The 21,767-nt window shown below is 43.6% G+C and overlaps 1 protein-coding gene across 2 annotated transcripts in view; it reads right to left on the bottom strand.

Moving 5' to 3' along the window:
* Positions 1–21,767, bottom strand: part of LOC105424226 (uncharacterized) — an 82,780-nt gene that overhangs the window by 56,271 nt on the left and 4,742 nt on the right. The window contains exon 2 of one of the 2 annotated variants that reach the window (XM_089080207.1): positions 11,442–11,549. The exons of the other annotated variant lie outside the window; for it this stretch is intronic. Within the exon in view, the coding sequence (XP_088936333.1) occupies positions 11,442–11,549 (108 nt within the window). The remainder of the gene's footprint in view (positions 1–11,441; positions 11,550–21,767) is intronic. 2 annotated transcript variants of the gene reach the window in all.

Genomic DNA, 21,767 nt, shown 5'->3' with positions numbered 1-21,767 from the left:
GACTAAGAGGATTCTCTTCTCCGAAAAAAAGCAGAAAATGGATGAGAACGAGGGATAAGCAGGCGGGGGAAGACAGGGAGGGGTAAGAGGAGGGTAGAAAATGTAGGAGAGGCAAAGGAAGGAATAGAGAAAGAAGTTGTGGGGATGATGTCCGAGTAGTGAGCAACAAGAGCCTTTTTTTCCTTTACCGTGGCATTTTCCATAAGTGGATCGTTATGTCGATCCTCCGAGTTAAAGAGAAAGAGGAGGTGAAGGCGAGGAAAGAAGAAGAAAAAGATTCAAAGAGGAATCGATGCAAGGCACTTGCGAAGGAAAGAGGAAAAAAGAAGAATAAATCTTAATAAAAATACACGACAAGGGTGCGTTAGATACGCGTACAGAGAGCCTAAAATAAAACATTATCCTTTTGCGGATCAAGATATATTGTGAAAAGGAGTTCACGACATGTCAGAGAAAATATTTCGGACGATTTGTGATGATGGGAATTCGAGTTAAGAGAAATATGTATCGAAATAATTAACAATATTATGAAAAATAAATTGTTTTTTAAAAGACTGCTTCGCAATTGAATAATAAATACCTTATTAAAAACGTAATTTAATAAACAACTTAAAATGTTTTTAATAAATCATTTATAACGACGATAGTTTTCATATTCATGTTAATATCGGAGTAAACAAATTCTTCACTTTTTTTATTCCACTTAACGCTTTCCTATGTAATTTTTCATCTAAATGAGATCAAATATATTATAAATTTTCTGCGAACAATATTCAATATTCCTTTTATTATATATGCAGCTCGAATAAAAATTCTTTCCGGGTGGGATATATCGGACCATGTCCTTTCGTATTTTGCGATAACGCGGCGAAGGACAATTAATAGCTAGGAATTAACGGCGCGTCCGGTTTCACGCATTTACGCAGTAAATTAATTGCAGATCGCCGAACGGCAATCAGCGCGAATACGGTTTCGAGCGGCCTAAAGACGAGATGCGCATACGTATCCTACGTACCAGGATCGGTCAGGATCGCCGATGATCCAGGACACGCGATACGCAACCCCCTCCCCCCCCTCCCGGTGACCACCCTCGCCGATAGCTCGGATTTCGTCGATATGAAACGCGCGCCACCGCGTTCGCTCGGGTTGCACAACCTCCTCCACCCCCGTGGGACCGCGGATGGAGACCGCGGGGGGGGGAGGGGGGAGAGGGGGGTTGGAAGGATATCGCCGATGATTCATGAGGCCGTCATCGCGTGACCGAGTGACACGCTCGTGCGGGGCTTAATGCTTCGTAAGGAACTATACCCCGAAATCGGTCCTTTTATTTCCCGGATTAGCATAAGTGATTCATCACGCCACGGAATAAGTGATACACAAGGCAGAATTTTACGGAATCTTCGTGCGCGCCGCAATGACGTCGGCGGGAAAATTCCAAAGCTGTGGGGGGGGAGGGATGCGAGAATCAAGATTTCCTCAAAGTTCCCCGTGAAAATTCGTAGTTCGAGAAACTTTGAAAATCCTAGAACCGTGTTCCCAACAACCTAACGAATTCAGATACGATATTACGGAATTCGAAGATCTGAAAAATCTTAAGAACTTACAAATGTCGAAATTGGGACATCTAAGGAGGGGTCCGAAGGGATCCAAACATCTTTCGAGGCTTCGAGATTCGCAGGGATGAAAATTCGCAAGAGGTGCCGGCGCTTCGCCTGCACAAACATATCGACGCTTCGCCGATTCGGAGATTCTTGGCAAAAGAGTTCTCCGGATACTCGAGGATACGAAAATCTAAAATTCCAAGGGGGGGGACCCAGGAGGGCGCGCGGGGGCGGGCGGGAACATCTCGGGATTTTTCCTTCTTCCGATGTCTGATATTTCCATGTAAATTACGGAGTATAGATGACGATAATTCGGAAAGAACGAAGATCTCGGCGGAGGGGGAGGAATTGCGCGCTGAGGGCGGAAACAAGACAGTTTAACTTTGACGAGGGGCGAGCGGGGAACGAGAATTCGGCGCACCTCGCGCGCCCTCCCCGCGCGATGGTGCACAACAGGGAGACACCTCTCTCGCGATATACGGTGCAATGTACTGCGTCACGTCAGTCGGCAGCGCATTATAACGTCGGCTTGCGATCTAACGGCGACGGCGACGACGTAGTCGCGCGGCTCCTCTCACGTTCCTCCTCGGGTACTCGTGTAACACGGCCAGCCACCGGGGGCCAGCGCCTTTGTAACGGCGGCACTGGTGGCATCGTGCATGTAACGAGTTTCCAATAATGGCTCAGCTGCGTACCGCCATTGGCCACGGGGTTCGACTAAACTATATAGCGAGAGAGCGAGAGAGAGAGAGAGAGAGAGAGAGAGGGGGGAGGGAGAAAGAGAGAGTCATGACAGCAACTGCAAAGACGAGCGAGGGAGGTGAATCTCACCCCCTGACTGGTTTCTCTATCCCTCGGCCGGAATTTTCCGCTTTCTCTCTCTCTCTCTCTCTCTCTCTCTCTCTCTCTCTCTTTATTTCTTTCTCTCTTTCGCCTACTCGCTCTCCCTTTCTCTGTCTGCTCGCTTAACCCCTGATACCGCGACTTTATTTCGCGAACAAGCCACTTGGAGAGTCCAGCGGTGCTTCCAGTTTCTCGACATGTTTCATTTCTCCGGGAGAGAGAAGGCAATTTTGCTGAGAATTCTAAAGACGCTCGGCGCATTCTTTTTCCTGCGGAAGCTATACGTCGTTTTGTGGAAGAAACTCGAGAGGAGATATGTGTAAAGATAATTGAAAGTGCTAACGTGCTAATTCTTGACGTTTTTAAAAAAGAAAAGTGCAATGAAATATTTAGTACTCAGAAAGATCAGTTGAACGTCCTTCATTTCCACGTACACATTGTCGAGTTATTTTCATTGCTTGTGTAATATTGATATTAATTACTGTGTAATGTAATAATTTTGTTTCATTGAAAATATGAAATTTTGAGGCGACATTAAAATCGTATGTAATTTTTGTTGATTATTCGGGATTAATATCGATTATTAAGAAACGCGTCAGATTAAACGAAAATTGCAACAAAACAATTGATTGCGCCCGCGTGCGCACACATCATTAAATCGTTTAATTTGTTTAATAAAATGGCGCAGTTTGCAATAACACGCGTGATTTTCGATGCGTACTACTTTTTCATCCCCCCTCCCCCACTCTTCATTCTTTTTTTTTTTATTTCAGCAATAATTACATTCTGCGCTTGATTGACTTTGTCGGCAATCATTGAAATTCCATTTTCCGCGAGCGCGGCGTTCGTGAAAAATCGTCGATTCTCGACTAATTACCTTCCGCCATGTAAACAAAGCTAATATGAAGGCGATGTATATTCGCGAGATTTTCCGAACGCGCGGAATTCACGTAACGGAGAGATCAAAAATAATTCATTGTTCTCTCTGCATCCCCTCCCCCTCTCTCCTTCCTCCCTCCCTCTCTTTCCGCCTTTTCGAATTCGAGCACTATGTTAACACGCCGAGTGGAAATTCGGCACGCCGCTTTCTCTCTCTCGGATCTCGGATCTCTCGGATCCTCTCGCGTTGCCGATCGATCTCGACGCGACTCGTTTCTCGCTTGACGAGAATTATTAATCAGTCTCTTATTTTTCGCGATGAAAAAAAAAAAAAAAAAATGTGACGGACGCGACTAATGCGCGTGACGTTCCCGATAGTTTTCCACTTTACGAGAAAGAAATGACGAGCAGCGTCGTCGGTCGTCCATTCGTCGTCGGTATTCTAACTCGGTGCCAAATTATTGGCTCGCTTGAATCGAAACGCGATTGGAAAGAGAAATCCGTATGTATCATTTGGTGGTGTGCGGGATCCTGAATCGCGGTGCATTAAGCGATTCTGATTGACGTCTGATATGTCTCATCTAGGAGGGTTACGGGCTGGTCATTGGTCCGTTTATTTTAGCATTCGGGTCACTTGGCGCCGATTCACTCGGCAACAAAGTGACGATAAGTGACTCTCGTGATTGAAGAAGGAAAAAAAAAGGCACATTCTCGGCAGCAACGTGACGGTCTCGCCATTCATCGTGACTGCGAGCCGGAAGCGCCTCCCCCGAAAAACGCGCGCGAACGCGTTTTCTTCGCAAATTAATTTTCCTTAAAAGCTTCCTGCAAGGGTTTCATAACTCTCGTCCTTTCGTGTCCTATGAATTGGTCACTAAATTTACGTAGTAAATTCACGAACGTTACGGAACACAGCTCGACGAACACTCTTCTCTCTTTCGTTTTCCCTTTTTTTCTCTCTCTCTCTCTCTCTCTCTCTCTCTCTCTCTTTCTCTCCTACTCTTCTCGGGAGCTTCCAGCGCATTTATTTAGTGGGGCACGAAAATGAAAAATCGCTCGTATCTCGTCCCAGCGACGTTTGTTCCTCGCATTAGATACACGCGACGCCGAGGAAAATCGACAAGAATGGATGGGCGCCAGGAATGCATTCCCGGGGACGTCACCGATAAACTAATGCCCCCGATTTCCTGGCTTCCGGCTCAGCCTAACAAAGACATCTCACGATTATGCGATGTTTCGCGACGCCACGAAATGACTTGTCTTTTTCTTTCAGACGCTTCGACAATGACAATGCGTACATTACACACTAAACTTAACGAACGGTCCGATTAAAAAAAAAGGCAATTATGCGATTAAAAACATCCGAGGTGCTTATGTGGACTTACATAATTAAGTATTCATGATGAAATGAATGACGTTTCTTACATCCATGTCGATTTTGTGAAATTTAAATGCTTTTGTGAATTTTAAATGCTTTTCAGTTTTAAATTTCACATTTTGTATTCGCGAATATGTAATTTATGCATCGGCGATTTCTTTCGGCGAAAGAAGGGTTATCAATTCTCGTTAACGTTGCATATATAACAATTTTTTACGTTAATGAATTGTTTTTTTTTTAGATATTTTAGAGTATCTCCTGATGTTCCTGATGTTGAACAAAAAAAATATTCGGTTTTTTTAAGTTATAAATTTAATTTTTTTTTTTTAATTTCAAGGGGACGGATAGAACCCCCCTTCTCCCTCTAAATCGTCTTCTCTCTTGGATATGCATATGTGAGTAAATAACTGAGAGTAAATGACGAGGAAATTAGGAGCTGCGAAGTTAAGCATGTCGCTTTTTCTGCCTTATCTGCCGACCCTCCATCCGATATCGTGTCTTAACAGTTTCCGATCGTTCCACACTCAAGTCAACTGTCTCTCCGATATCCAGGAAACACGGGGGACTGTCTGGAGGACAGCATTAGCGACTTTCGGATACAGATTTTAAAGCGGTGACAAGCATCGCACCATCGAGCCGAACTACCACCTCCGATTTTCAACCCTCGTACGAGTGAGAACACAAAACACTTCGTTATCGAAAAATTGATCTTATTAGGCAGAACGCGGGTTCGCTTCCGAAACTTTTCGCCGAGCATCCCTCGACTTTCCCACGAGGGACCGGAACCCCCTATAGACGGTCGACCGCATGTCTTTCAACTTTTAATTGTGAAATAACGCTTAGGCTGTAATACCTTTTTGTTCATTTGTTTGTTGAAGTAGAATTTCCTTAATAATTAGACGTAAAAATAATCGCGGGCATTTCTAATAATGGATTTTACAAAATAAAGAAAATTGTAAATTGTAATAATATTTTGAACTAGACAATAGTAAGACAATATTTATTTTTAAAAAGTTCATTTTTAAATTATTGAATATTGAAATCATGTGTCATCGAACAAAAATACAATTTTATCGAAATCTAATTTTTTTTCAGTCGTATCTAATTTAATATGTTATTTTCTAAAATTCATTAGTAAAAATGTTTCAAATTTTTCTTTTTAATTCTTTTTGATCGTTCTCATTATTAATTTCAAAGAGAAATAAAGAGAAGATAAATATCGCGGAACTTGGTCGTCAAGTAAATATTGCGGAACTTTGCTCGTTACTTCGCTCTGAAATCTATTAATATAGGGTGAATAATTCTTTATATACAAATTCTCGATTTTGCGTACCCGCACGTGCGACGCGGCGTAAAGGTTAATGCGGAAGGTGCATTACGCAGGTGGGCGTGCATTTGACAAGGCGAAGGGAGAAAGACAGAGAGAGAGAGAGAGGGGGGGGAGGCACTAAGAGATTACAGTGAAATCTTTAAACGGGCTCTAGATCAAAGGGCGCGCCGGGTAGGATAGCAATTAGTTTCATTAGTAACGAGGTAATTACTCCACGGAGATGCCGAGGTAGTTCGCAGCGAGCGCCTTGCCCATTCCCATCCGAAGCTGCGCTTTAAAGACTCTCGCCGAATCTTGCCCCTGGGGGACCAGCGGGGATTTTGCCCATCCAAATAATGCCGATGGGATCGGCGAGAAACGCGCCTAGATGGGGAACAAATGCACCCGTCGTTTCGCTTTTAGCCGTGCCGCAGCGAGGGACCTGGTGATCGGAGACGGGACAAAGAAGCTCCCTCCCACCGTGGAAAAGTCGTTCGAAAATCATTCATGTATCGCACGAAACAAATCCTGCATAGCTTTGATGAAAATCATTCATGTATCGCGACTTCGGATTTCCGCTTATCTCGGTACCGCATCGTTATTACGTCATAACGTCGGATTTTTTTTTTAAGACCTCGCGACACGAGGCTGTGAAGTAATTACGGCACGAGTGAGGCCAAGTTTCGGATCTCGCGATTAAGAACTTTACTCGCGGAGCTGGCCCGCGAGATCTCGAAGGTTTCGTGTTATGCCTTCCATTAGCGCGTCTTCTTTTTTTGTTTTTCTTTTTCTTTTCTTTTTTCTTTTTTTAGGAAACGCACGGACTCTGACATCTCGCATGCGTGTGTGCGCGCGCGCAGCCTGTTTTGATAAATATAATTTTATAAGTGTACGAGGCTATTTTAATTACAAAAGAGAAGCCGCGTGTTATTGAGAGGAATTCTGCTGATAACAGAGGCTCGGCTAATAACGGATAAGCTCGGTCCGGCTGGCTGACGGAGAAATAAGGGGCGGAAAAATGAGGGGGAAAGAAAAAGGCCGATTGCCGGCCGACGAGATGCGGCCCTTTCATGCATAAATCGGACAACATGGCAGGAACGAGCGAGCCTCGTCGAAGGTAGCATCAGCTGAGAAAGGTAATCTCGCCGCTTCCTCGGCGACTCATTGTAATTCTACGCTAAATTTCAATCCGCGTCCGAACAAAAGCCGCGTAGCCGTCGTCCCCCTTTTCAGCCGTCACCCTCTTGTTTCATCTCGTCGAAGCCCTTCAACGTCGCCGGACAATAAATACTTGAACCGCGAGAGCGTCAAGGAAGCGTACGAAAAATCATCTAAAAAGAATCGAGCTCTTTTCCTTCGTGGGGATGGGGAAGGCGCGTAAGGGCGGTAGAGGAAGAAAAAAAAGAGTATTCATTGCGTTAAAAGGAAAGAAGAACCCTTATCTTAGAGAGATAGCCTTGTATCGACGTATCAATTGTTAATATAACCGTTGGTTATGTACTTATATCTATTATTATTAGTATTATTAGTATTATTAGTATTATTAGTATTATTATCATTATTGTGGAAAACGTAATATCTATATACAATATTGTCAATATATAATATGTATTTTTTTCTCATGTTTAATGTTAATTAATGTTATCGATTTGAAAAATTAAGGAATTTCGTTGCGAGTGAAAACCTTGAGACATATGCGAAAGGGATGTATCTTTAAGGGTTGTGGTTTTAATATGGCGTCGCGAAAAGGGGGACAAGAAGGCTCTATCTCTCTTCTCGGGCGCTGAAAGTCTAATGTGCCTAGTCGCTTTCCCCAAGTTTAATTAGGTATCGCCCTATGTATCCGTACCATCCGTGTGTATACAAACCGATACCACGGCGTTCAGTATTGGCGAGGGAAACGGACGTTAGGAATGCACTGCATATAGGGGGAAGCGAGGGGACCTTAAAAGGACTTCAGGGAGACGAGGAGAGAGAGAGAGAGAGAGAGAGAGAGAGAGAGATCGCTGCGTGTAGGACATACACGGTGTCCAAAAATTAGCCATCGTTTCCTTCAAAAGTTACGCGAAAGTTAAGACGAGTTTGATAAACTCGAAATTCAAAAAAAAAAAAAAAGAACAATTACCAAATAATGATTTAAGCGCTCAAAAGGTAGAAAATAATATTTCAAAATTCTTAATTTCAGGAATTCTTAGAGTTACGATGTCACTCGAGATGACGAGGGATTTAAAATTGTATCGAACACCAATGAATGTTTAATTTCTAATTTATCGAAAGCGCGGTTTTACGACGAGTACAATTCTGAGCCGTTTCGCAAACTGGCAGGATCGTGGCGTCAGGTCGTTCAGCGTGTGTGTATATGAAATTTCAATAAAATTTTATATCGCATAAATCAATCGTACCGCACTCTCTCCTCGCGTTCCTCTCGATCTTCGAATCCTTCTAGGAGTCTGTAATTTTATGTCAATCCGTTGTTCAAATATTTACAAGAACCCGATACATAGATTTAGACATTTTCCCCCGTAAGTTTATTCAAGACTCCGCGAGGACTCCGGGTTCCGGGGAGACACCCCGTATACACCGCGTACGTTGGTCCAGACGTCGTGTGTGCTCGGCGGGAGGGTGACAGGGAGAGGAGGGAAGAAGCCGGGGAAGATGAGGATCGCGGAAATGGACCGTTGCCTGGAGCTCGAGTCCTACGTCTCTGCGATATAACGGAGTCTCGAAGCACTGACTCGGGATGGGGCGAGATAGACGGGAGGGGGAGGGGAAGGGAGGACAGGAGTGGTGATAGGGAGGGAAAGGGCCCGACTTTTGTACACGTCAGATTGAAATTTAGCGTGGGATTTCAATGAGCCGCCGAAGTAGCGAGATTACCTCCGTCGACTGATACTCCCGCGACGTTATTCGCGTTCGCGACTCGGAGGACGACGCATCGATCTCTTCCGCCTTCTTTCATCTCCTCCCTTTCCCCCCCCATTTCTTACGCTTTTTATCTTTTTTTTTCTTCCTTTTCGTTTCTCTCTCTCTCTCTCTCTCTCTCTCTCTCGCTCTCCTCTTTTTTTTTTTTAATTTTCGAGTTTTCCCCGCGGTGCCTTCGTTCCCGTGCGGAGTCGCGTTCAATCAGTCCGAAGTTCGGGACGTTGCAACGGATTTGCCGCTTCCGAAAGTTCCTGATCGCGAGGAGTTTGATTCGCTGGCGTTTAATTCGCCCTTCGGCGAGAGGCTTAGTCGCCCTCGCGAGGGCGCGACTCCACAGGGTTACGTCGCATCGCGCGACCCTTCCTTCGCGTTCTGAATAATATAATATGCGCGCCCCGGCTGTGGACCAAACTTGCGTTGCGTCTTTAGATAAAGCTGCGATAGCTTTCGGCTGCGAGCTTTCGTGCTTTCAAACTTTGGAAATCCTCGAGAAATTCGCAATCGATTCTGCCTTTTATGGAGTACTGAAACTGTAAACTGTAACTGTAACTGTAAAACGTAAACGCAACCTAACGCAAGACTTGGCAACTACGAGTTTCGGCGCGAAAGCCGAGAGATAATGCTCCTCGCGATTAGATTTTTATCCGCGGCGGATATTTTGAGCGGTATAATTGTCGAAATACGAATACCACGAGGGGAAACGGCGCGCGAATGCATAATTTCAACCTGACGAGAGAGATCGTTTTTTTAAATTCCCGACATGCGGCATGCGCACTTCCGGAATCCAATGCAAACGAATTGCTCTCTACATCTTTTTGATTAGCCGAATGAATGAAAATATTAGTCGAAGCGGAACGTCGCGGACGCGAAATGCATATCGACTCCTCCTCTCCCCCCCCCCCCCCCCATAGATACGTCTATAAATTCAATCGCGGTGGGATCGGTTTAAAAATCCATCGGAAGTCGCGTCGATTAATCTGGGGGGGGGAGGGGGGAGAACCGATCGGGGGGGTTCGAAGTGCCGTGTAATCGAGATGCGCTTTCTTCTGAAATTTATTCAAAATTCACGTCTGTCGGCTCGGAAGGATCGAAATAGCGCGCGTCGATTTCGATTAGGATCGCGCATTATTCAACAATCCATCCGAACGGATTAGATCGATGTAAAAGCAGCAGGGATCAATTAATTAATTCGATTGCGCCGGATAAGGAGCCGTTCCTCATTTAATCATCGGCTCCATCGGAGACATCTGTTTCGGCCGCGGATCGAATACGACGATATTCTGTTCTTTCCCCGCGCGTGCCGCGCGCGCGAATCGCTTCAGCGAATTAAAAGGCGAGCTAACTCCACGACTTACGACTTACGGCTTCGATTCGAAAAGCCGGCGACGGTTACCGCGCGGAACGTAGGGAAATTTCCAAGGAGCGGATAAAAGTAATAAATTAACTAGGGTTGATGGACATCGCGTTGTTACGGACTCGCGGACTTTTATTCAGCGGGACGTAAAGTCGAGTTACAGATAATTAATTCATACGAGAAATACGCTTCGTATGTTGCCACGTGTGTGGAGTAATTTTGTGTCCTCGACACGCGATCCCCGTGACAAAGCTGCGCGTAATAAAAAAAATGCTTTATCAGCGCTGAGACTTTTCGATATTAGACTGTAGTGTTTCGCGAGCGAGAACGTTCCGAGAGAAATCGTCAAGATATTCTCGCTTTCTCCAATCCCCTTGTACATCATAATTGTATTCCCGTAAACACGTTTAAACAGTAACGCTATTAAGGCAATGCTCGAAAAACCGCGAATCGACAATCAAAATTGATGGAATCCATCAATCTTGACACGCCGAGCAAGAGAGCTCTTTAAAGTCTCATGCGGAACAGCTGCCGTCATTATTAATTTCGCTCGGTCCAATGACGGAAATTCGTGATCCAATTTGTGTCGAGGAATTATTAAAAAGTCATAGGAAAGAGCGTTGTATTATTCCGTGCTTTATCTCGCGACTTGAAAAAACACGAAGAAATCCGAAAAGCGCAAAGATAAATTAATTTGCCCGAGTGTTTTATCCAACGGGTAAAGTGGAATTCTTTAAATAGTGGATGACAGTAGAAATAAAAATTAAAGAAACGAAATATAATAGTAACGAGCATTTCTTATTAAATAACATAGAGAGGGGAGGATCAACGGAGGAATAATTCTCCACGACGGACGATGAATCCCATTTCTTGAGTCGAGAGTGTTCGCGGTGGTGGAAACTTGTTTGCCATTGTTGTTGTTGTTGTTGTTGTTGTTGTTGTTGTTGTTGTTGTTGTTGTTATTGTTGACGACGAGATGTTTAGGCGTCGTGGTGAAACGGAGGACAAGCGAAAGAAAACGCGCGCCGAAAGCGAGAAACGCCGACGCGAGGACTTGAAGAGCGCGCACATCGCGAACGTCACGTGCGAGAAAGGCCGATCGCGATCCCGCGAGAAAATAAGATTAATTACTTATTATAATGAATTTCATATTACCATAGGAGTTGTGAAACTGCGGATGGTGCGAGTCGATCCCGGTTCCTGGGTGATGCAAGTCCAGCATGGCGTCCGGCTCGCCTCCGCTCTCAGAGCAGTTGCTCAGGGCTAAAACCAAACCGATAGACACACACCTTGCGTTTACACTTCTCATCAGTCTTATTTGGTATCGTCGAACCATTAGCCCGTTTATAATTTCTTTCTCTGTTTGTCCCTCCTGAGTTTCGTTCCCGCCCGTTCCTTCCCTCGCATGCTCGCGTTCGCAAACCTCCGGATTAAGCGGGATGATCGTTTACGTATTAAATTCGTCAAAGGGACGGCCTCTCTTTGGACCTTCGAGAGACACAAGGGGCCAAAGCCGGGACCTTCCGCGGATGTAAATAAAATAAAATTCACGTCAATTGAAACAAAGCGTCTCAAAGTGAATCTGAAAATCCGAGAGCCTCGCGGCTTGAAGAATATTTAACGCGTCGTAAATCCAAGTATCCGAGAATCCAAAGATCCAAAATCCGTAAGATTCGTAAATCCGGATGGATTTTGAAGAGCCGAGAATATCCATAAATCTACGCAACTAAAAATCTAATTGTTCGAAAATTCGCGCGTCAAAAATATCCCCGAGTCCAACATCTGTGAATTCGTAAGTTAAAAGCGATCGGTTTGCGAGCCAGGAAAGGAACGGCGCGGAAATAATTCGAACGGAGCACGATTGCACGACGAATCGGGGAATTTTAATGATTCAATTGGAAAAATTCACGATGGTGACGATATCGATTTTTTTTTTTTTTTTTTTTTTTTCAAGAAAATGTTACGAAAATTCCGCGCTCTATTTCGTTAAGATTGAACCCACATGTGCGCTTGCGTCTTCTTCCTCTTGCTCAACGGAACAGAAACGACAAGGTCACAAAACGGAAAAGCACACTTCAAGAAAGAAATCATACAACATAAGACGGGGCGTCACACATTGACTTAAGGCTCACGTAACTTATGGTAAAACTAAAGTAACTAAAATGTGACTAATGGTAGCGGTATCTTTGCCGAATCGATCGATCATCCAACGTTGGCATACGGCAGCGGAAAAGTTTGAAATATTGGATTACATAGAAATTTGAGACATTGGGATTTTGATTCTTTCTTATAAGAAGGAAAAAAAATCCTCAACTTATTATCGATAATCTTCATAATTTTGTTATTACATCTGGATTTATAGATTATTATTCCGACGAGATCTATTCCAGATATTCGAAAACATAACAGTTGTCTCATATTTCTGTTGAAATGTTCTCTCTCAAATTTGTACTAAACCGTTGATGGAACAATAGCCGAATAGTGAAAAATTCGTTCGTCAAAGATACTGCCACGTCGATTTCTACGAATTCCACAAGCGTTTGAGTATCTCAAAAAAATATATTTTGTCGGGAAAAGCGGGACATGGGATATGGGGATACGTGATTCGAGGTCGTAGGTTGTTGTCCCTAGTAAAACAGAAAACGAAAAAACAGGGAGGGGGGGAAAACCAACTAAATTTAGCGTTCAATCGCAGCGAAATATACAGGATGCGAGGAGAGTTTCCGGGCGCGTGAAAACCGACTTTTTGCAAAAAAAGAGTGCCCATTACAGAGTAGATGAGTGTGCCAGAAAGATGAAAGGATTTCGTTCAATAATTAATAATTATACCGCGTGTGTCATTTTGCAAAAATCTATCGCATTATCGACACGTTTTAAAAAGAGACACACGCGATCGTTTATTTTTTTTCTGTTTAATAAATTATAAATTCCTCGACTTTTCCTCAGAAAATTCTTATTTTCTCATTTTCTCGGAAAAATTATTGTTTTTACTCGTGAAGAAATTGACACACGCACACACCATTTCCATTTCTGCAATGGCCGACTGATTTTGCGATGGAGATGTGGATTACAACGCGAGCGGGAACGATCCTCGCAATCTGTAAGGCGCGCGGTCTTTCTCTCGCGGGCGAATCCTCGATCGGAGAGAGACGAGGAAACGATAAAAGCAAAACTTGCGGAGTTTCCTTCGTTGGTGCGTTTTGTCTATCCGTTTGGTTAGATAGAGACATTTATATTTTCGCGTACGCGAACGAGGTACGCCGTTCGGCTTCGGTCGGACGGAGATCGAATCCGATGCTGCGTATAACTCGCAGTTTTTTTTTTCTCCCTATTTTCCGAGAACCCTTTTAGATGTATCTTCCATGTTGGCGTCCGGTCGACGATCATCTTCGGACGACGATGACGACGACGACGATGACGACGACGAAGGAAAACTGTTTGCAAAGTTTATATAGGCAGGGACAGGGAGAGACGAAGAGGGCTACACACATAGATTCGAGACGAAGAACAAAAAATGAGGCGAGCTCGCGAAAATTATCGAGACGTCGTCCTGGCGATTCTTCTCGCGTAAAGATTCGGGGAAGTGTAAAAAGTTGCGAACCGTTCTGCAAAAGAGAGAAAAATGCCTTTCGAGGAAAATTTACGGAGATACACGAATTAATGCAAACCACCAGAGATCCGGGACGGAAAACGAATAAACGGCTACTTTGTTTGTTTGTTTTTTTTTTTTTTTTTTTTTTTTTATTCCATCGAGTTCGTTCACTCGCGATCTTTGCGGCTGCTTTAATATCGATCGATGTTCGAGAAACCGATTCAACGTGTCAATTTCTTGACATCGCAAAGTGCCGTTTGTAACGCGTGATAAGAATTATTCACGGGAGTCGCGCTTATGTCGCATATGAACCTTTTAAAAGTATTAAAAGTCTCCAGTTACATTTTATATTCGTCTGATTAAATATGCTGCTGTAAATTGTACGGGGCTGCTCTCAATATTGCGCGTCAATATTCCGACCAACGTTTATTCTTGCCACTTTCGATCCAGATTCTCATATTTAGCGCTAATCGCTCGTTGATTTTAATGTGTTTTCAACGCGCGCACGCGTGTATATATGTGTGTGTGTGTGTGTGTGTGTGTGTGTGTGTGTGTGTGTGTGAAAATAATGTAAATCGATATAACATTTCATTCCGAGAATGTTGACCTGAACAACTTTTCGTCGTCTTATTCATTATCGATATCTTTTCACCCGAGCAACCTATCGATCTGAAAGACCGATTTTATAATTCTTGAACAATTCTAAAACGGATTTTTTTTATCATCTTATCACGCGTCGTAGTGATTAAGCCTCGAGTTCGATTTCTGCAAAGAGAAAAGAGTATCAGTAGGAAATGGAACAAAAATGACGGGTACTTCACGAAGATTTCACCACGTGGCATCTTCCGTTTCTGAATTTTCTTTTTTCATGGGATCGTCTCACTCTTCCTCTCCTTCTCTCTCTCTCTCTCTCTCTCTCTCTCTCTCTCTGTCTTTCTCTCTCTTTCTCTTTCCGTACCACCCAGTACGTACGCGGGACACGTACGTAACAGTTGCGAACTACGGCGTGTATGCGTTGTACAACAGAAAGCTGGTTCCCACTGAACACTCCGTTTCTACTACGTCTATGTGATAGAGAACGAGGTAGATGAAAGAGAGACAGAGAGTCCCGCAGGGGTGAATACGAGAGGGAAAGAGAAAGACAGAGAGAGAGAGAGAGAGAGAGAGGGGGGAAAGAGAGAGACAGAGAGAGAGAGACTTTGTGTTGCGTGCGTTGTGTGTGGCCTACATACATATACGGGATGTCTCGAGCGTACACGATGTCTTTCGTCTTGAAATTGAGACTTGTACGTAAACTATGAGCTGGAGAACGTTGAAAGTTAAAGTATGTCGACGGACTGCTTTCGAGACGTCAGCAAATCGCGGGATCTCGTGTTTTCGTTTCGGATGAAAATTCGCACAAACATGTCTTTAATGAAAATTGTGGAGACGCGTACCTTTAGGATTTTTATTTTATTTCTTTCTTTTTTTTTTTTAAAAAAAAAAGATTGGTTGGGGACTCGTTCGATCGAATCAGAAAGATTCGAGCTGCGATCGAGCCCGGGCACCCCGTATATCGCATGCGTGACGTGGTGGATGAGTCAGCCGGTGGAAGCGGTATTCGAGAAATTCGTCTGGAAACTTTACGGAAATACGTATGCCAAAAAGCAGGATGTGCTACTTTTGGAGCTACGATAATAGTCGAACGATTATTAATATTATAACGATTATTAATATTTAATCATCGCACGATGGAAATTCTATGGTCTTCCTTCTACAGCCTTTCCGTCTTTAGATCGTAGAAGGGCTTCTAGTGTTTTCGAGAGGCTATAGTCACTCGAATCTCCGCTCAATTCTACTTCTCGAATTTTGTATCTCTCTTTCTCTCTTAATGGACAGGATTGTACTTTAAATAAATAAAGAGAAATCTTCTTATAGATATTTGCATTTTTAATTTTAACTTTCCGGACGGAACAATGTGTACTACATTTTTTATAAAGTGCACTCTTTACCTTAGGTCAAAATGTTTATTCAAAAATTTATGTTTACACCTTTCTAAGTCTATTTTCCGAGGAATTACGGGCTTCTATCGGAATTCAAGCGATAAATATTAATCGAGAATTTATTTTCAAGGTCACGCCCGTGATTAAAAGGGAGAGGAGATTAGTTTGAGGTGATTCGCGGAAAAATAATTGTACCAGTCCGGAAGTGGTACGAAACTCGAGAAACGAGCTTTCCGGCGATTTCGACCCGGTCGGTCGAATTCGCGGATGATAAAAATATATTTCGCTCGCGTGCGATGTCGTCGCCGCGATTAAGAGGCGTCGTTCCAGGAGAGCAACGCTTATCACAAAACATACCAGTGTCACCTTTCGTTTATCAATGATCTACTTGAAACTCAACTCGACCCGTCCATGCCCGCGGCGCGGCGTCGGGGCCTCTATCGGGTTCTCTCTCCTGCGACGCAATAGCGCGCGCGAACGCATCTCGTCCCCGGGATGTATAATGAAACACGAGCGAGGCGAAAACGACATTTCAGTCACTCGGTCAGCCCGGCACCAAGTTGTCGCGGACGGCATGCGGGCGATTTTCCATTCCATTTTACGGGCGGCGCGCATCTGCCGAATTCCGCGAACCGAAATTATCGGGTAGATCATTTCGTCGCGTGGAGCAGAGAGATCTCCTCTGCAAACATGCGAAATCCTAATTCACGGATCCCCCGATTAACGATTGCGATTTTTCCTTGCGCATCGTCGAAGGCGCTTTCTTTTCCTTTTTTTCTTTTTTTCTTCATCGCATCGGCCGCCTATCTCGCGAGGATAATTAGGTGGACATTTGTACACCATTGCATTTTTGAACGCAACAAAATCGTAGACTGTTTCAGTTGTATGAAACAGAAAGGTCCTCCGTAAAAATGCGAAATATTAATTCACGGCTCCCAGTTAACAATTACTATATTTTTCATTGTCGGATTCTATTATTATTTTTTTTTTTACTATTTTTTTACTATTTTTTTTTTACTATTTTGTATTGTTTATCCCGCGAAAGGATAATTAGATAAATATTTGTTTCTGGATTATATCGTTGCATTTTTGAACCGAACAAAATCATACATTATTTCATTGTACGAAGCAAAAAGGTTCTCCGTAAAAATGCGAAATCCTAGTTTACGGGCCTTGGTTATAATTTTTCCTTGCGCATTGCCAGAGGTTTTTTCTTTTTTTTTATCTTATTGTTTATCTCGCAAGGATAATTAGAATATTCGTTTCCGTATTATATTCTTGAATTTTTGAACGCGATAAAATTATATTCAGGCGTGCTTCTTTTTTTCGAAGTTTCACTCTGTACATTCGAGATATGGCGAAGTATCGTTTCGTCGCGTTTGAGCGCACGAGTCAGAAAAGTTTACCGTGTGGCATAAAAACCTACGGTTGAGTTCTATCGGCTCTCATATAGCGTAACAGCTGTACGACGAAAGGTGTTCATTGATATGACATCTGCACCTTGAATCCCCTTCTCTTCGCCGGCCGACAGAACCCACATTTTTAGTGAATGACCTCTTCCCCTGTTAAATCCGATCTAAAAATTCTAGCTTTGGTTTTGGGATTAAAAAAAAAATTGGCGTTTAAAAATAATGTCGACTTTTTCTGTGTTGACGTTTAAGTTGGACGTTTAAATTCTTAATTATAAGATTCATTGGATTATAGAGAGTTAAAGATTAAAGAGATCTAACGTTCTCAAGGATTCGTTAATGGAGAATACGAAAGGATTCAAAATTCTGGAAAATAGGATTTCATAAAGTTAAGAATAGAGAAATTTAAGAGTGCGAAATTGACGAATTTGTTTCAATGTTGAGAGAATTAAGATCCAAACTCGGGGAACTCGGGAACTTGGAAAGACCCGAGGATCCTAGAGGATAGAAACTAAAATCCGGCATCGCATCAAATCGCGAACGTGCAAATAAGATTTTAACAAGTTGAGATACTCGATTTTAATCCATTTCCATTCCCAACGGGGGGGGGAGGGGGAGAGGGGGAAACTCCCGTTCCACGGGCGCAAACTCGCCCGTCAACCGGACTCGGGTGTCGCTTTAAAAATAAATATATCGATAAACTCGATTTAGCCCGCGGAAGAGGGAAAAGGTGGGAAGAGGGAGGGGGAAGAGGGGGGAGGGAGGAGGAGGACAACAGACCGAGGAAGTCCATCGAGATTTATCAGAAATTTCGCGGGGGGGGGGAGAGGGAATAAAAGCGCCGGGGACGGAAACGGGCGGCGGCGGCGGCGGCGGCGGCGGCGGCAGCGGCGGCAGGAGGGAAGGGGGAACGAGAGCGGGAAGGGGTGCGGGCGCGTTCCCTGCGAGCCGACAGGACATCCCGTAGGAACGACGTCGAGCACGCGGGACACGCGGGGGCAAATTCGTGCTATGCCCGACATGTGAGCACGCATAGGGCCTCTCCACACCGCCGGGTGTCGCGTTTCGGCGCGTGCTGCGCGACAACACCGCGTGGAAACCGCATCGTCGTGCGAAAGCTACGTCACTTTGGCCGACGAAGATGCACGAGGAAAGCAAAGAGAAATGGAAGGGGAGCGGGCGTCGCGAACTCTTAATTAGGGTCGCGAGATCCCCCAATCCTCCAGTATGCGCGAGGAGCGATAAGGTTGCAAAATTATGAACGCGCGTGCTGATTTTCAGTTAAATCCGACGTGGAAATTTATCATTTGTTGCTTGAGATTAAAGTAAGGAACGCGCGAGATGATCGGCTTCTAATTTGGCGATATCATGCGATGCCGTAACGAGGTCTCGTGTAAATAATTATGTCACAAGAGCTGAACAAGAGCTAAAAGCCAATTTGTAAAGATTAACTTTCTGATAATTTTCCTCGGAGCACACTACGGTCTTGTTTTGGAAATTTCAGCAAAAAGTTCTCGACTCACGCAAAAGAAAAACGTTTATTTTCCCGCCATGAATTATTTTGCTATCTCTAGAATGACATAACAATCGCACTTTTAAATCAGAGATGGAATCAAATCGAATTTATTCACCTGGATGTTCGGATGAAGCGGAATGTTAATTGTTAAATTACTTCAAAATTCGATGCGTTTATCACGCGAGACCGAAAAGAAAGAATTGTAATTTTAAAATAATTCCTATTGATGAAACTAATCATCGTTGGGTCTCCGCCATTAATCGTCATACGTGTCTTTACCGTCTGGAAAAACTTTTCTGACCAACTATGGACTTCTAACTTCGTTTAAAACAGAAAATAGAATTACGGACAAACTTCTTGCGCTAACCCAGCACTAAGCAAATTCCACCTTCGATCTTTCCAACTTAGAAACTCAAAAATTCGCTCTTAGGCGGACGGGGACAGGGACAGGAACGGTATTGATCGCGCTGTTAAAAACATAAGCATAGCTCGCGGCAGCGCGATGTAACTTCGCTGATAAGCTCTGTGAGACAGGGAAACGACACGGCCGTATCGATTCTTTTTCCTTTTCTTTTTTTTTTCCATTGCGCCTCCAGCGTATATAAGAAGACGACACGCGTGTGCCGGCCGTTGTAAGACTCTACATTCTCGCGCGCGACATCAAGCGTTTTGACGTTGAGGAAAGACGTCATTAATTATACGCGGCGCGTCCGCGTATTTATTGCACGCGTCAATTCTCGAAAGAAAACGTCGAAGAAATTTTCGCGTCGTCACCGCGCGAATATATTTCGCGATATATATATATATATATATATATATATATATATATATATATATATATATATTCGATTAGTAAAGTTGGACTCTCGAGTCCAAGACTGGTCCGAAATTTTCCGCAAATTTAGAGTCCAATTTCTCTCGCGCGCAAATTTAGATTTCTCGAAATTATTAATTACGCCGTTCCCGGGCAATTAAATTTGAATATGACGTAAGACGAAAATCAACCCGGCACGAGGCTTCAAGTAGTCGACGCGTAGGCGAGTTAATCCGTACGAGAAAGTGTCGCGAAATGAACGTTCGTAAATCATCCGTAGCTAGCTTAGGAATATTGCACATGAGGGGGATGCATCTGGCGAAAGTAAATAGAAAGACACGAGGAGCTCTCCGCGACTAATGCACCTGACCCCTCCCCCTCCCCCTCCCCCTCCTTCCCTCGTATGACGATCGATAGCGACGATAACGGTGGACGCAATTAAACGCAAATGACATCCAGCAATGAGGCGCACGTACCTATCTAGTCATTACTAGATGAATTCGAGCACGAACAACAATAGCGACGGCATAATAAAGGCAATTTATAAGAGTGCAACGTTACGCTCGCCCGATTGATTGCCGTTTTAACGGCCGAGCGAATTATTCATCGTCTGTTTAGAGCTGCTTTCCTGGAAGACCTGGAAAGGCATTCTACAGGCATTCCCCTTGAGAAACCTATTTCCTGGGCGCGAGCGCGCGATTCTGCAAATCAGGCTAGCAGTAATTTATCGGCTTCTTTCCCGCGTGTCTCTCTCTCTCTCTCTCTCTCTCTCTCTTTCTCCCTCTCTGTTTTTCGGATAATTCGAATTTCGATTTTAACCCGCGAATTTTATTCCGAGTTCTCAGTTGAAGTTTGATTATTAATTCTTCAATTCGGTTTTCGATCTCGATCCGTCCAATTTGATTTTAATTTCTAGAGACTCACAGATCGCGGATAAAATATCACTCTTCGGGATTTCTTTTTTCCTTCGGAAATGCGTCTAACTCGTTCGCTCCTGTGTTTCGGTGCTCTCGCGATAGATTAGAGTTAGGGATGCGCGTCGGCCGTTCGGATTCGAGAGAACGCGTTCTAACGAGACAGGTTCTCGCGCGCGCGAGAGAGAGAGAGAGAGAGAGAGAGAGAGAGAGAGAGAGAGAGAGAGAGAGAGAGAGAGAAAGAGAAGGAAACACGTGGGAAACAATAGGAGGAGAGGCTCTAATCTGAAGAACACTGAATCGAGCCCGTCTTCCTTTTCTTCTTCTTCTTCTCCTTCTTCTGCCTCTTCTTCGGCATTGTCTTCTCCCGGCGAACCCTTGCTCCCGTGTCCCGCTCCCTTGTCGCGCCTTTTCTTCGCTCCCTACCGGCCTTTTTCACCGACCCTAAGAGAGTTTCGTGCCACGAGGGGCTGTCGGTAGAACAGTAACCGTAGAGGTAGTCTCTCTTCTCAACGTTATCTGCATGCCTCGGTAGGCGCGCAAAGGAGTGATGGAAAATGTAGAGACGGAGAGAGAGGGAGAGAGGGAGAGAGGGAGAGAGAGAGAGAGAGAGAGAGAGAGAGAGAGAGAGAAGGGGGTAGAGAAGAGAGAGAGATGGAAAAAGGAATTTTTTTTATTTTTTCTAACAACGACGGTTACGAGACAGTTTATACTATTGTTTGAAAAAGAATACGTTGAGTTATCGAATGTACGAATGCCCTAAGTTTGCAAGCTTGACTCTTTCGGCCCTGACGTCCATTAACTTAATGACGGTTATTTTATTATGTCTCATTCTTTTTTCTTTTACACTATTATGAAAATTACGTTATGTACAAAGTTATACTAGAATCCGTCATGTAAATTGCTTATTTATGCAATAAGATTCGTGAGTAATAAATTTTAATGACAGTGCGACATGATGAATTTGAGATATTAACATTTCAAAATAATTGAAAAGAAAAGTTCCACTTTTTTTGTATATAGGAATTTTTAAAAAAGTAAATACATTGTCTAAATAGTTTTTAGCAAAATTTGAATGAATTATGATCGAATTTTAAACAAATATTTAATTGTAAAATATATAAATTGAAAATTAGAACTTATAAACAAGACGTTACAATTCTGTTCAACACAATCACTAAAAAAATTTATTCCAAGTTTATCAAATCTATTAGAAAGTAAAATTGCAGAATTGATATAAAATAAATTTATTAG

This window comes from Pogonomyrmex barbatus, unplaced genomic scaffold (genome assembly GCF_055798465.1).
Source record: "Pogonomyrmex barbatus isolate J1 unplaced genomic scaffold, ASM5579846v1 scaffold1, whole genome shotgun sequence".
NCBI classification, from domain to species: domain Eukaryota; kingdom Metazoa; phylum Arthropoda; class Insecta; order Hymenoptera; family Formicidae; genus Pogonomyrmex; species Pogonomyrmex barbatus.
Note: the sequence above shows the minus strand (reverse complement) of the source record. Positions and strands in the feature narration are given on the sequence as shown.